Below are 15,009 nucleotides of genomic sequence, written 5' to 3'. Positions count from 1 at the left end.
ATGATTTAATCCAACCGCTCACGAAACAGTCTGTCACCAGATAAAGGCAATCTGGTTAAGCACTTTTGTGGAAGCAGCATCTGCTCCAATCCCTTAACACTAGGAGCGTAACAACACGGAGTTGGCGGACGCCACTGACGTACGGCTCGTAGAGTCCAGGACAGCATAAACAGCTTGAGTCGCAATGCCGACATTGCGAGGTGAAGGACGCTACTGCGGCCAAGATGTACATGTGACCGCGTCCCTCTGCGCAATACTAGCTGAAATAGCTTGGAGTGCCTCTATGGCTGCGAATGCCGGGGCAACCGACCCGCCGATAGCTTCATAGACAGATTGCAACCAGAGGGCTGTCTGTCAATGGCATCTTTAAGTGAAGTCCCATCTTCCACTGCAACTATAGATCTAGCCGCAAGTCTGGAGATTGGGGGATCCACCCTTGGAGCGCTTGAGCACGTCAGGGGGGAAGAGACAACGCGTATCCTCAATACGGTTGGAGAAACGCTTATCGGGATAAGCGTGGTGTTCCTGGACTGCTTCTCTGGAGTCAGAGTGACCAGAAAAGTACTCAATATACGCTTGAGATACCGAAATAGGGATTTCTTCTGCTGTGAAGCTGACCCCTCCACTGGAGGAGTTGAGGGAGAAATACCCAACCTTCCATTGATGGACGCTATAAGATTATTCACTATAGCGTCACCATCCGGTGTATCCGGATTGAGAGCGGTCTCAGGATCAGAGTCCTGAACAGCTACGTCTGCATCATCATACAGAGAGTACTGTGATGAAGTCGAGGGCCGTTCTTAGGGAGCTCGCTTAGGCCGTCTGGGACTGTCGTCCGTGTCAGAGCCTGCACCCTGGGATGCATGGGACCCTCCTGGAGCCATGATTTGTTTCGAAATCAGGGTGGCCAGGGGCATTGAATCAACATTGCCCAAGGTCTGTCTGGACTGCAAAGTCTGTAAGATGTTAGTCATAGTCACAGACAATATATCAGCGGAAACTGCAACTCCGTCCCTGTCCCTGGACAGGGATCACAGGTGGTTCTTTTGGCCACCTGTAGCAGAGACCCCGTTGAGTAATTGCACACACTGGGGGTCCTGGAACAGTATCGCATGCAGTACAAGCAGCATAGAAAGCCTGTGCCTTGGCACCCATGCTTTTTTTTTTTTTTTTGCTGTTGCTGTCTAGCCATCTAGGAGCATTAGCCAAGAATAGCGACCGTACAGTGCAATGTATAGCATACAAGCATGAAGTACAATAAACACTTCAGCACATGCAGTACAAGGAGCATAGAAAGCCTGTGCCTTGGCACCTTTGCTTTTCTGCTGCCGTTGTCTAGTTATTCAGGAGCATTAGCCAAGAAAAGCGACATACAGTGAATGTATAGCATACAAGCATGAAAATAACCACTGCAGCACATGCAATCCAAGCAGCATTGAAAGCTTGTGCCTTAGCACCCTTGCTTTTCTGCTGCTGTTGTCTAGTCATCAAGGAGCATTAGCCAAGAATAGCGACATGCAGTGAATGTACAAGCATGAAAATAAACTCTGCAGTACATGCAATCCAAGCAGCATTGAAAGCTTGTGCCTTAGCACCATTGCTGTTTGCTGCCGCTGTCTAGCCATCTAGGCGGGTAGACAGCCAAGAATAGCCCTTACAGTGCAATGTAAAGCATACAAGCATAAAGGACACATGACACTGCAGCACATGCAAGACAAGCAGCATATAGAGTCTGTGCTTTAGCACCCCTGATCTTTTGCTGCTGTTTCTAGGTCTGCATCCTGAATAGCGACCGTACAAAAGTACAACAGGACACTTCGGCATTAGTGGGTCAGCACTTTAGTTGCCGCTTACCGCCCGCACAAAGCGGGTGTGTGGCGCCGGAATCCTGTGCTGGTAGCTCAGCGCTTGTCTCCGTTTTCCCGCTCTGCGTGCCGGAATGGCTGCCGGCGTCCAGAGGAGAGGGGCGGGCCGAGGGCGTGCCCGAGACAAGAGCGGGAACCCGGCGCCCACTGTGTCTAGTGAAGGGGGCTGGAGATGCAAATAAGGCTCCAGCCCTCGGCGCTGCTATAGAACAGCGTCTCTCCCTTTCCCTGAGTGACAGGGTGGGGGCGGGAACGAAGCGGCGCTAGGCCGCAAAAGCCGGGGACTAAAATTAGAAGCGCCGCCGCCGTAAAAGCGCGGTCGGCGCGTCCCCGGCGCACTACAAGTCGCAGCTGCGCCGCCGCTCCAGGGGCGGTCGGCGCGGCGGTCCCCACACGTAAAGTCCCTCAGTAATCTGCAGGGACTATAAGCCCAGCGCACAGCGCTACAGTCCCCGGCGCACTAGCACACCCAGCAAGCCTGGAGTGTGTGTGGCCTGCCATACGGGGACACAGAGTACCTGAAAGTTGCAGGGCCTTGTCCCTGAACGGCACTCCCGCTCCACATCCAGCAGGTTCTATGGGTCTGTGGATGGAGCCCGGCCTCAGGGCTTGGTGGCCGGAAAGATCCCACTTCCTCAGAGCCCCTCAGGGGGATGGGGAAGGAAAACAGCATGTGGGCTCCAGCCTCCGTACCAGCAATAGGTACCTCAACCTTACAAACCGCAAGTGGGGTGAGAAGGGAGCATGCTGGGGGCCCTAGTATGGGCCCTCTTTTCTTCCATCCGATATAGTCAGCAGCTACTGCTGACTAAACAGTGGAGCTTATGCATGGATGTGTGCCTCCTTCGCACAAAGCTTGAAAACTGAGCAGCCCGTGATCCCACGGGGGGTGTATAGCCAGAAGGGGAGGGGCCTTACACTTTTTAGTGTAATGCTTTGTGTGGCCTCCGGAGGCAGTAGCTATACACCCAATCGTCTGGGTCTCCCAATAGAGCGCCGAAGAAAGGTTTATTATGATTTCATGTCAGGTAGTGAGAAAAACATGCAGATGTGTCTTTTTAGTGTACGTAAACTTCTGGTTTCAACTGTATATGGTTAATAAAGCTAGAGCCCAGCATTTTACACTTACCTGTCTGACAGTCACTGCTTTTTGTGTCCACTCGACATGAGACCCCACGATTCTGCATTAATGGTTTACACATAGCAGCCTTGTTTTTCCGTGGTACACTGGGACTTGGAGGTGGTGGTGGAGCAGGGGCCGTCTCAGGTGTGTTTGGTTTTGGTGATGCCTAAGATGATCAGATAAATTAGATGTTACATAGATCTTTCAGGCTCAAGAGGAGACACTCCTGCTGTGCAGGTATAACGAGGAGAGAGGACCCATCTACAGGGTCTCAAACAAATTAACCCCTAAAGGACCAGGCCTAATTTGGTCTTAATGTCAGATCTTTTTATGCTTTTTTATTGTTGCATCCCAGAAGCCATAATGGTTTCATTTTTACATCAAAGTAGCCTGTTTTTTTTGCAAGCGGAGTTCTATGTTCCTGAGTTCTATGTTCCTGTTAGTGGCACCATTTTAGGGATACACATCCTAAAACACGGATTTTTGTGTACTCACCGTAAAATCGTTTTCTCTTAGCCATCATTGGGGGACACAGGACCATGGGTGTTATGCTGCTTATCCATAGGAGGACACTAAGTAGATGCAAAAGACATTAGCTCCTCCTCTGCAGTATACACCCCCTGGCCGGGCCAGGCAACCTCAGTTTTAGTACACAAGCAGTAGGAGAAAAAAGAAGGGAATTTTGTTACTTACCGTAAATTCCTTTTCTTCTAGCTCTTATTGGGAGACCCAGACGATTGGGTGTATAGCACTGCCTCCGGAGGCCACACAAAGCAATTACACTAAAAAGTGTAAGGCCCCTCCCCTTCTGGCTATACACCCCCAGTGGGATCACTGGCTCACCAGTTTTAGTGCAAAAGCAAGAAGGAGGAAAGCCAATAACTGGTTTAAACAAATTCACTCCGAGTAACATCGGAGAACTGAAAACCGTTCAACATGAACAACATGTGTACCCGCAAACAAACCAAAAATCCCGAAGGACAACAGGGCGGGTGCTGGGTCTCCCAATAAGAGCTAGAAGAAAAGGAATTTACGGTAAGTAACAAAATTCCCTTCTTCTTCGGCGCTCTATTGGGAGACCCAGACGATTGGGACGTCCAAAAGCTGTCCCTGGGTGGGTAAAGAAATACCTCATGTTAGAGCTGCAAAGACAGCCCTCCCCTACGGGGAGGCAACTGCCGCCTGCAGGACTCTTCTACCTAGGCTGGCGTCCGCCGAAGCATAGGTATGCACCTGATAATGTTTGGTGAAAGTGTGCAGACTCGACCAGGTAGCTGCCTGGCACACCTGTTGAGCCGTAGCCTGGTGTCGCAATGCCCAGGACGCACCCACGGCTCTGGTAGAATGGGCCTTCAGCCCTGATGGAACCGGAAGCCCCGCAGAACGGTAGGCTTCAAGAATTGGTTCTTTGATCCATCGAGCCAGGGTGGCCTTAGAAGCCTGCGACCCTTTGCGCTTACCAGCGACAAGGACAAAGAGTGCATCCGAACGGCGCAGGGGCGCCGTGCGGGAAATGTAGATTCTGAGTGCTCTCACCAGATCTAACAAATGTAAATCCTTCTCATACCGATGAACTGCATGAGGACAAAACGAAGGCAAAGAGATATCCTGATTAAGATGAAAAGAGGATACCACCTTCGGGAGAAACTCCTGAATGGGGCGCAGCACTACCTTGTCCTGGTGGAAGACCAAGAAGGGAGCCTTGGAAGACAGCGCTGCTAGCTCAGACACTCTCCGAAGAGATGTGATCGCTACCAGAAAAGCCACTTTCTGTGATAGTCTAGAAAGTGAAACCTGCCTCAGAGGCTCGAAGGGCGGCTTCTGGAGGGCAACTAGTACCCTGTTCAGATCCCATGGATCTAACGGCCGCTTGTACGGGGGAACGATATGGCAAACCCCCTGTAGGAACGTGCGCACCTTAGAAAGTCGTGCTAGACGCTTCTGAAAAAAGACGGATAGCGCCGAGACTTGTCCTTTAAGGGAGCCGAGCGACAAACCTTTTTCTAACCCAGATTGCAGGAAAGAAAGAAGGGTAGGTAATGCAAATGGCCAGGGAGACACTCCCTGAGCAGAGCACCAGGATAAGAATATCCTCCACGTTCTGTGGTAGATCTTAGCAGACGTGGGCTTCCTAGCCTGTCCCATGGTGGCAACGACCCCTTGGGATAAGCCTGAAGACGCTAGGATCCAGGACTCAATGGCCACGCAGTCAGGTTGAGGGCCGCAGAATTCCGATGGAAAAACGGCCCTTGGGACAGTAAGTCTGGTCGGTCTGGTAGTGCCCACGGTTGGCCGACCGTGAGATGCCACAGATCCGGATACCACGCCCTCCTCGGCCAGTCTGGAGCGACGAGTATGACGCGGCTGCAGTCGGATCTGATCTTGCGTAGCACTCTGGGCAAGAGTGCCAGAGGTGGAAACACATAAGGGAGCCGGAACTGCGACCAATCTTGCACTAGGGCGTCTGCTGCTAGAGCTCTTTGATCGCGAGACCGTGCCATGAAGGTTGGGACCTTGTTGTTGTGCCGGGACGCCATTAGGTCGACGTCCGGCCTTCCCCATCGGCGACAGATTTCCTGAAACACGTCCGGGTGAAGGGACCATTCCCCTGCGTCCATGCCCTGGCGACTGAGGAAGTCTGCTTCCCAGTTTTCTACGCCGGGGATGTGAACTGCGGATATGGTGGAGGCCGTGGCTTCCACCCACATCATAATGCGCCGGACTTCCTGGAAGGCTTGCCGACTGCGAGTCCCCCCTTGGTGATTGATGTATGCCACCGCTGTGGAGTTGTCCGATTGAATTCGGATCTGCTTCCCTTCCAGCCACTGCTGGAAGGCTAGTAGGGCAAGAAACACTGCTCTGATTTCCAGAACATTGATCTGAAGGATGGACTCCTGCTGAGTCCACGTACCCTGAGCCCTGTGGTGGAGAAACACTGCTCCCCACCCTGACAGACTCGCGTCTGTCGTGACCACCGCCCAGGACGGTGGTAGGAAGGATCTTCCCTGTGATAATGAGGTGGAAAGGAGCCACCACTGCAGAGAGTCCTTGGCCGTCTGGGAAAGGGAGACTTTCCTGTCCAGGGATGTCGACTTCCCGTCCCATTGGCGGAGAATGTCCCATTGAAGTGGACGCAGATGAAACTGCGCAAACGGAACCGCCTCTATTGCCGCCACCATCTTCCCGAGGAAGTGCATGAGGCGTCTTAAGGAGTGCGACTGACTTTGAAGGAGAGCCTGCACCCCAGTCTGTAGAGACCGCTGCTTGTCCAGCGGAAGCTTCACTATCGCTGAGAGAGTATGAAACTCCATGCCAAGATACGTTAGTGATTGGGTCGGTGACAGATTTGACTTTGGGAAGTTGATGATCCACCCGAACGCCTGGAGAGTCTCCAGTGCAAAATTCAGGCTGAGTTGGCATGCCTCCTGAGAGGGTGCCTTGACCAGCAGATCATCCAAGTAAGGGATCACAGAGTGTCCGTGAGAGTGCAAGACTGCTACCACTGCTGCCATGATCTTGGTGAACACCCGAGGGGCTGTCGCCAGACCAAATGGCAGAGCCACGAACTGAAGATGGTCGTCTCCTATCACGAAGCGCAGAAAGCGTTGGTGCTCCATAGCAATCGGCACGTGGAGATAAGCATCTTTGATGTCTATTGATGCTAGGAAATCTCCTTGGGACATTGAGGCAATGACTGAGAGGAGGGATTCCATCCGGAACCGCCTGGCGTTCACATGCTTGTTGAGCAGTTTTAGGTCCAGAACAGGACGGAAGGAGCCGTCCTTTTTTGGAACCACAAAGAGATTGGAGTAAAATCCTCGCCCCCGTTCCTGAGGGGGGACAGGGATCACGACTCCTTCTGCTCTTAGAGAGTCCACCGCCTGCAGCAGGGCATCTGCTCGGTTGGGGTGTGGGGAGGTTCTGAAGAACCGAAGTGGAGGCCGAGAACTGAACTCGATTCTGTACCCGCGAGACAAAATGTCTGTTACCCACCGGTCTTTGACCTGTGACAGCCAAATGTCGCAAAAGCGGGAGAGCCTGCCACCGACCGAGGATGCGGAGGGAGGAGGCCGAAAGTCATGAGGTAGCCGCCTTGGAAGCGGTTCCTCCATTTGCTTTCCTGGGGCGTGAGTGAGCCCGCCAGGAATCTGAGCTCCCTTGTCCTTTCTGAGTCGTTTTGGACGAGGAGAATTGGGCCTTGCCCGAGCCTCGAAAGGACCGAAACCTCGACTGCCACTTTTTCTGTTGAGGTTTACTTGCTCTGGGCTGTGGCAAGGAAGAGTCCTTACCCTTGGACTGTTTTATGATTTCAGCCAATGGCTCACCAAACAGTCTGTCTCTAGATAATGGCAAGCTGGTTAAGCATTTTTTGGAACCAGCATCTGCTTTCCAGTCCTTTAACCATAAGGCTCTGCGCAAAACCACAGAATTGGCGGCCGCCATAGAGGTACGGCTCGTAGATTCTAGGACAGCATTGATAGCATAGGTCGCAAACGCAGACATTTGCGAAGTTAGGGACGCCACCTGCGGTACTGCTGGATGCATGATAGCATCCACCTGTGCTAAACCAGCTGAAATAGCTTGTAGTGCCCACACGGCCGCGAATGCTGGAGCAAACGACGCGCCGATAGCTTCATAGACAGATTTCAACCAAAGGTCCATCTGTCTGTCGTTGGCATCTTTAAGTGAAGCGCCATCCTCTACTGCGACTATGGATCTAGCCGCAAGCTTGGAAATTGGGGGATCCACCTTTGGACACTGGGTCCAGCGTTTGGCCACTTCAGAGGGAAAAGGATAACGGGTATCCTTAGAACGTTTAGAGAAACGCTTGTCTGGATGAGCGTCGTGCTTCTGGATTGATTCTCTGAAGTCAGAGTGGTCCAAAAAAGCACTTAATTTACGCTTGGGATACAGGAAATGGAACTTCTCCTGCTGTGCAGCTGCCTCCTCTGCTGAAGGAGCTGGGGGAGAAATATCCAACAGTCTATTAATCGCCGATATAAGGTCATTAACCATGGCGTCACCATCAGGGGCATCCAGATTGAGAGGGGCCTCAGGATTAGAATCCTGATCACCGTCCTCAGTCTCATCACAGAGAGACTCTTCTCGCTGAGACCCTGAGCAGTGTGATGACGTCGAGGGTCTTTCCCAGCGAGCTCGCTTAGGCTGCCTGGGACTGTCATCTGAGTCAGAGACTTCAGCTTGTGATGCTTGAGACCCCCTTGAAGTACGGATTAGTTCCAACTGAGGGGGACCGGAGAGCATAGACACAGCAGTGTCCATGGTCTGAGGAACTGGCCTGGCCTGCAAGGTCTCCAGGATTTTTGTCATAGTCACAGACATTTTATCAGCAAACACTGCAAAGTCTGTCCCCGTCACCGGGGCAGGGTTCACAGGCGTCTCTGCCTGGGCTACCACCACAATAGGCTCTGGCTGACGAAGTGCCACTGGGACTGAACATTGCACACAATGTGAGTCATTGGAGCCTGCCGGTAGATCAGCCCCACATGCAGTACAAACAGTGTACACAGCCCGTGCCTTGGCAGCCTTGCGTTTTGCGGATGACATGTTGCTGCCTCCTCAGAGCAGTACAGGGTGTCCAGCCAAGAAGCGACCTTACAGTGCACTATATAAATATATATATATATATATATATATATGGTACCAAGAAAGAAGTACACTAATATATCACTGAGGCACTAGTGGGGCCAGCACTACTGTGCTGCTTACCGCCCGCTTAGGAGCGGTGTGTGGTCGCCAGAAATCCCTCTAGTCTGGGTCTCCCAGAGCCTGCTGCCTTTCCCCAGCCAGATCGCATGTGTAATGGCTGCCGGCGTCCTTGTGGAGAGGGGGGGCGGGCCCTGGGCGTACACCGACGAAGAGCGGGAAGTCTGCTTCCCCCTGTGCCTAGTGAGAGGGCTGGAGCATGTAAATAAAGCTCCAGCCCTCGGCGCTGCCAATTGAGCAGCGTCTCTCCCCTACCCTGATTGACAGGGTGGGGGCGGGAACGAAGCGGCGCTAGGCCGCAGAAGCCGGGGGCTAAAGTTAGAAGCGCCGCCGCCGTAAAAGCGCGGTCGGCGCAAAGTCCCCGGCGCACCACAAGTCGCAGCTGCGCCGCCGCTCCAGGAGCGGTCGGCGCAGTAGTTCCCAACATGTAACGTCACTCAGCAAAGCTGCAGTGACCTAACCCCAGCGTACAGCGCTACTGTCCCCGGCGCACTATAACGCTCAGCAAGCCTTGAGAGTGTCCGTGCCTGCTGGGGACACAGAGTACCTGAAAGTTGCAGGGCCTTGTCCCTGAACGGCACTCCCGCTCCAAATCCAGCAGGTTCTCTGGGTCTGTGGATGGAGCCCGGCCCCAGGGCTTGGGGGCCGGCAAGATCCCACTTCCACAGAGCCCTCCAGGGGATGTGGAAGGAAAACAGCATGTGGGCTCCAGCCTCTGTACCAGCAATAGGTACCTCAACCTTACAAGCACCACCGCGGGTGAGAAGGGAGCATGCTGGGGGCCCTATATGGGCCCTCTTTTCTTCCATCCGATAGAGCCAGCAGCTACTGCGGACTACAAACAGTGGAGCTATGCGTGGATGTCTGACCTCCTTCGCACAAAGCAGAAAACTGGTGAGCCAGTGATCCCACTGGGGGTGTATAGCCAGAAGGGGAGGGGCCTTACACTTTTTAGTGTAATTGCTTTGTGTGGCCTCCGGAGGCAGTGCTATACACCCAATCGTCTGGGTCTCCCAATAGAGCGCCGAAGAAATAATAATAGTAAAAACTTATCTCAATGGAGGAACATGAGAAAAAAAAGAGTCATAACCAAATAAGGTACTGAGAGAACCAAGGCCCAACAGGGCAACAGGGTGGGTGCTGTGTCCCCCAATGATGGCTAAGAGAAAACGATTTTACGGTGAGTACACAAAAATCCGTTTTTCTCTGACGCCTCATTGGGGGACACAGGATCATGGGATGTCCTAAAGCAGTCCATGGGTGGGCAAAATAAAAGAAAAAGACAACACAACCCAAGGACTAGGAACCAGTCCCAGACAGCCCGGAGCGCCTACTGAGAGAGGTGCTCTACTGCAGTTTGCAGAATTTTTCTACCCAGGTTTGCCTCAGCTGAAGCCTGGGTATGGACTCTGTAATGCTTTGAAAAAGTATGTAGGCTAGACCAGGTCGCAGCCTTACACACCTGTTCCACTGAAGCCTGATGCCTAATGGCCCAAGAAGCGCCAACTGCTCGCGTGGAATGAGCCCGCAGCCCACTAGGAATGGGCTTGAGTTGCAAGCGGTAGACCTCCTGGATTGCAAAGCAAATCCAGTGAGCCAGAGTTGCCATTGAAGCTGCCTGTCCCTTCCTAGGCCCCTCAGGAATGACGAAAAAAAAAGAGTCAATTTTCCTAAAGGGAGCTGTCCTAGATACGTAATATCAGAGGGCTCTCACGAGGTCTAACGAATGCAGAGACCTTTCCACCCTATGAACTGGGTGTGGACAAAAGGAAGGCAGAACAATGTCCTCGTTCAAATTTAACGAGGAAAGAACCTTTGGAAGAAAATCCGGAAGGGGGCGCAGAACCACCTTGTCCTGGTGAAAGATCAGAAAAGGCTCGCGGCAGGAGAGTGCTGCCAGTTCCGAAACCCGTCTGATGGACGTAATCGCCACCAGGAATGTTACCTTCCAGGACAGAAGAGCAAGAGAGGATTCCTTAAGAGGTTCAAAGGGGGACCTCTGGAGACAGTCCAGAACGAGATTGAGGTCCAATAGGTCCAGCGGCCGTTTGTACGGGGGAACTAGATGGGAAACGCCCTGGAGGAAAGTCTTGATTTGCGGTTTGCAAGCTAGGCGGCATTGATAGAAGATTGAGAGCGCGGAGACCTGCCCCTTAAGGGAGCCGAGAGCCAACCCCGCTTGCAAGCCTGACTGCAGAAAGTCGAGAATTCTGGGGATCACCAGAGGCATAGGCTGGACGTTAGTTTCCCTGCACCATGAAAGGAAGGTCTTCCACGTACGGTGGTAAATACGGGATGAAGCAGGCTTTCGGGCGCTGATCATGGTGGAGATAACCGCAGGGGAGAGTCCAGCTCTTGTTAACACCCAGGTCTCAATGGCCAGGCCGTCAGCTTCAGGGCTCTGGAGTTCTGATGGGAAATGGGCCCTTGGGTCAGCAAGTCTGGGATGTCTGGAAGGCGCCGCGGTACGTCTGTGAGCATTTGTACTAATTCGGCGTACCAGGCGCGCCTGGGCAAGTCCGGTGCCATCAGTATCACCTGGACTCCCTCTGCCTTGATCTTCCTGATTACTCATGGCAGCAGGGGCAGAGGTGGAAATATGTAAGGCAGGCGGAGGTGGCGCCAGGAGCATACTAGAGCGTCCGCGCTGATGGACTGCGGGTCGCGTGACCTGGCTATGAACGCGGGTACCTTTGCGTTCAACCTTGAGGCCATTAGATCCACGTCTGGTGTACCCCAGCGAGTGCAGATGTGTAGGAACACTTCTGGGTGGAGAGACCACTCTCCGGCGGCCAGGCCTTGGCAACTTAGAAAGTCTGCCGCTCAGTTCTCTACTCCTGGTATGTGTACCGCTGATATCACTGACCCTGTCAATTCGGCCGAGCTGAGGATCCTGTGGGCCTCGAGATAAGCTGCCTTGCTGCGGGTGCCCCCCTGCCGATTGATATAGGCTACAGCTGTCGCATTGTCCGATTGGACTCAAATCTGACGACCCGCTAGTAGAGGGCGGAACGCCCTAAGCGCGAGGAAGATCGCGCGGATTTCCAGGATGTTTATGGGTAGGGAAGACTCCTGGGGCGTCCAACGTCCTTGAGCAGTGTGGTGCCGGTACACTGCTCCCCAGCCTAGGAGGCTGGCGTCCGTGGTCAGGACCAGCCAATTCATTGGGAGAAAAGATCTCCCCTTCGATAGGGATGAGGGTCGAAGCCGCCAGCGGAGTGCATACCTGACTGAAGGCGTCAGGTGAAGATGTTTGTCCAGGGAGAAGGGGCTCTTGTCCCAGGCAGCAAGAAGTGCTAGCTGCAGTGGGCGGAGGTGCAGCTCAGCAAAGGGCACTGCCTTCATAGCTGCCACCATCCTGCCTAGTACCCTCATACTGAATCGAATGGAGCGAGACGGAGGACATAGAAGGCAGTGTACCGCTTGTTGTAGAGCGATCGCCTTGTCCTGAGGGAGGGATATCAAGCCCCGGCGGGTGTCCAGGAACATGCCCAGGAAGGTGATGGATTGTGACGGGACCGGGGATGAATTGTCTAGATTCAGTAGCCACCCTAAGCGGGATAGGGTGTCTATGGTGATCTGCACGCTGGTTGAGCAGTCGCGGAAGGAAGGGGCCTTGATGAGGTCGTCGTCCAAGTAAGGCAGAACGACTACTCACCTGGCGTGAAGGATACTCATGGCTGCCGCCATGACTTTGGTGAAGACCCTTGGTGTGGTGGCAAGGCCGACGGGCAGGGCTACGAATTGAAAATGGGAGTCCTGAACCGCGAAGCAGAGGAACCTTTGGTGAGCTGGGGCGATGGGTATGTGCAGGTACACCTCTTTGATATCTATGGAGGCGAGTGTCACGAACCACCGGGGGGGGTCACTCAGAAATCCCCCGCGCTGGCTACCAGTACGTCACAATCGGGGGGTAACAAGTGGGGGGTCACCCCTCCTTTATACCTCCCGACCGACAGACAGAGCACGTGACGCGCTCTCTAGCGCCCCTCTTATAGTCAGGCCAATTATGGAATTGCCCGACAATAAGCAAGGAGGCCGCTATACTACTTATGCCGATTATTGAAGGGTCCCCGGTGAGAGTAGGGTATATATTCCCCCGACCTCCGCGGGCGGAATATATAAAACCTCCCCGAATCTCACTGGCCTCCCCACAATAATCCTTGGCACAACTCGCTGCCACCAACCGCTTCACGGTAACTATTAGCCGAACACACAGACGTGGGATTCAAGATCGAGATAACAGAACAGCCCAAGATTAATTATATAATTTAATCGGCCTAAAGCCACACTAGAAACTACAATATATACAATAGGGAATCTACAGAATATACATATGTCAGAGTACAGTTACAATCAAAGCATGGGTTACAAACAGGCATACACAGTTCCAGCAGTTACCTTGTGCGTCTGGCCACAGGGGGGCGCTGTAGACCAGGTTTCCAGGAACTCCCTCACAGGTCTTTCCCAACCAGGCCCCCGAGCAAAAGAACACTGGAAAATGGCCGAAGTAGGGTTATCAACCTGGGCAAATCCAGGTCCCCTCCTACCTTAGTGACCTCAGAGGGAGCACTGCTCCACCCCTGGCTGGAGTTATGGACAATACCCACACATGGAATATGGGCCATAACTTTGCCTGGGAGCGTCGTAGGCGGACGCCAACGCTCTCATTGTGACAGCTATGAATTTAGCTACAGAACGAGAGGACTCATGACTTGTCTACTAGTTCCCCATTGGCTGATATCACGCCTGGGGTATTTCCCCAGGTCCTGCTCCCATAAAAAGGGTGTGCCAGCATCGTCCGCATGCGGAGACACCATTTTTATGGTTGCCATATTTATCGGAAATATGGCTTGCGAGATATGAACCATTTTTTACTGGAGTCGTCCTGTCTGGATACTTCCAAGCTTGCTAACTAGATAGCAGCCCCTACTACAGGGTCACGGCAGGGAGTCATCCTGTGTCCATTGTTCCCACATCACCTAATCTCCATATCACAGGAGATGGCCATGGGATGTGTTGCTAGGATGTGACACCTTCACAGATGCTGGACATCTGAGAACAAGAAGGGAGGGGGTACTGCCATGGAGTGATGAGAGCGATTATGACTGGAAGTCATAATTCATCTTCATATCCCAGGGTTTGCCTCACAGCGAGGAATTCCCCTTCGACCATGGACGTAATAATGGACCTTAGGGACTCCATTCTGAATCTCCGTACGTGCACGTTTGTTCAGGTGTTTGAGGTCCAGGATGGGTCGAACTGACCCATCCTTTTTGGGGACCACAAAGAGGTTGGAATAAAAGCCCCTGAATCTCTAGTCGTCCGGGAGAGGTATTATCACCCCTGCTGTTTGGAGCGAGTAGATTGCTGAGAAGAAGGCTTTACGTTGTTTTGGAGTCTTTGGGGGGTTTGAGAGAAAGAACCGACCCGGGGGTCGGGTCCGGAATTCTATATGGTAACCGGAAGACACAAGGTCTCGCACCCATTTGTTGTCTGAGGCGGCAGCCCAGATGTGCCGAAAGAAACGCAGTCGACCCCCGACAATGAGTGTTGTCTTCCGGGTAGCTGAAGGAGTCAGGAGGGGGGGAATCGTTGAGGACGAGACTCCCTAGTCTTGAGCTGTTTCTGTCTAGGCTGTCATGACTAGGTGGGCTTCGGGAAGGGTTGAGAAGGTCGGTCCCTGCGTAGCCCGCGGCTAGGGGCGGGGGCAGAGCGGGATGTCAACCAACCAAATGAGTTCCGAAAGGAGCGGAACGAGGACTGTGGACGTCTGGTAAAAGTCGTCCTGGGTTTCAGCTGGGGGAGGGAGGTACTCTTTCCTCCCGTGGCGTCAGAAATAAGCTTGTCCAGACGTTCGCCAAACAATCGGTCTGGAAAATAAGGGAGGCCTGTGAGACTTCTTGGAGGCAGAGTCCGCTCGCCATTGTCGGAGCCAGAGGGCTCTACGGATGGCTATGGTATTTGAGGCGGCAAATGCTGCGCAGGTAGCAGCGTTAAGGGAGGCCTGCATGAGGTACTCCGCCGCGGCGGCAATTTGAGCTGTTACATCTGTGAGGGTATGAGGAACCTGGGATTCCTCAAGCGAAATGTTAAGAGATTCTGCCCAGACCGTGATCGCCTTTGCGACCCACACAGAGGCAAATGAAGGCGAGAGGGAGGAACCCGCGGCCTCAAAGGCAGAGCGAGCGAGCTGCTCCACCTGTCTGTCTGTCTGGTCCTTGATGGAGGAGCCATCGGGTAAAGACAGGAGAGTCTTTGCAGCAAGGCGGGAGACCGGGGGGGGTGTCGACC

The 15,009-nt window shown here is 53.3% G+C and overlaps 1 protein-coding gene across 7 annotated transcripts in view; it reads right to left on the bottom strand.

Annotated features, from left to right (window-relative positions):
• Positions 1-15,009, bottom strand: part of ZMYM3 (zinc finger MYM-type containing 3) — a 202,837-nt gene that overhangs the window by 64,897 nt on the left and 122,931 nt on the right. For all 7 annotated transcript variants that reach the window (XM_075323963.1, XM_075323961.1, XM_075323960.1 and 4 more), the window contains exon 15: positions 2,995-3,154. In XM_075323963.1, coding sequence (XP_075180078.1) covers positions 2,995-3,154 — 160 coding nt within the window. The remainder of the gene's footprint in view (positions 1-2,994; positions 3,155-15,009) is intronic.

The sequence above is a fragment of the Anomaloglossus baeobatrachus genome, chromosome 9 (genome assembly GCF_048569485.1).
Source record: "Anomaloglossus baeobatrachus isolate aAnoBae1 chromosome 9, aAnoBae1.hap1, whole genome shotgun sequence".
Classification (NCBI taxonomy): domain Eukaryota; kingdom Metazoa; phylum Chordata; class Amphibia; order Anura; family Aromobatidae; genus Anomaloglossus; species Anomaloglossus baeobatrachus.
Note: the sequence above shows the minus strand (reverse complement) of the source record. Positions and strands in the feature narration are given on the sequence as shown.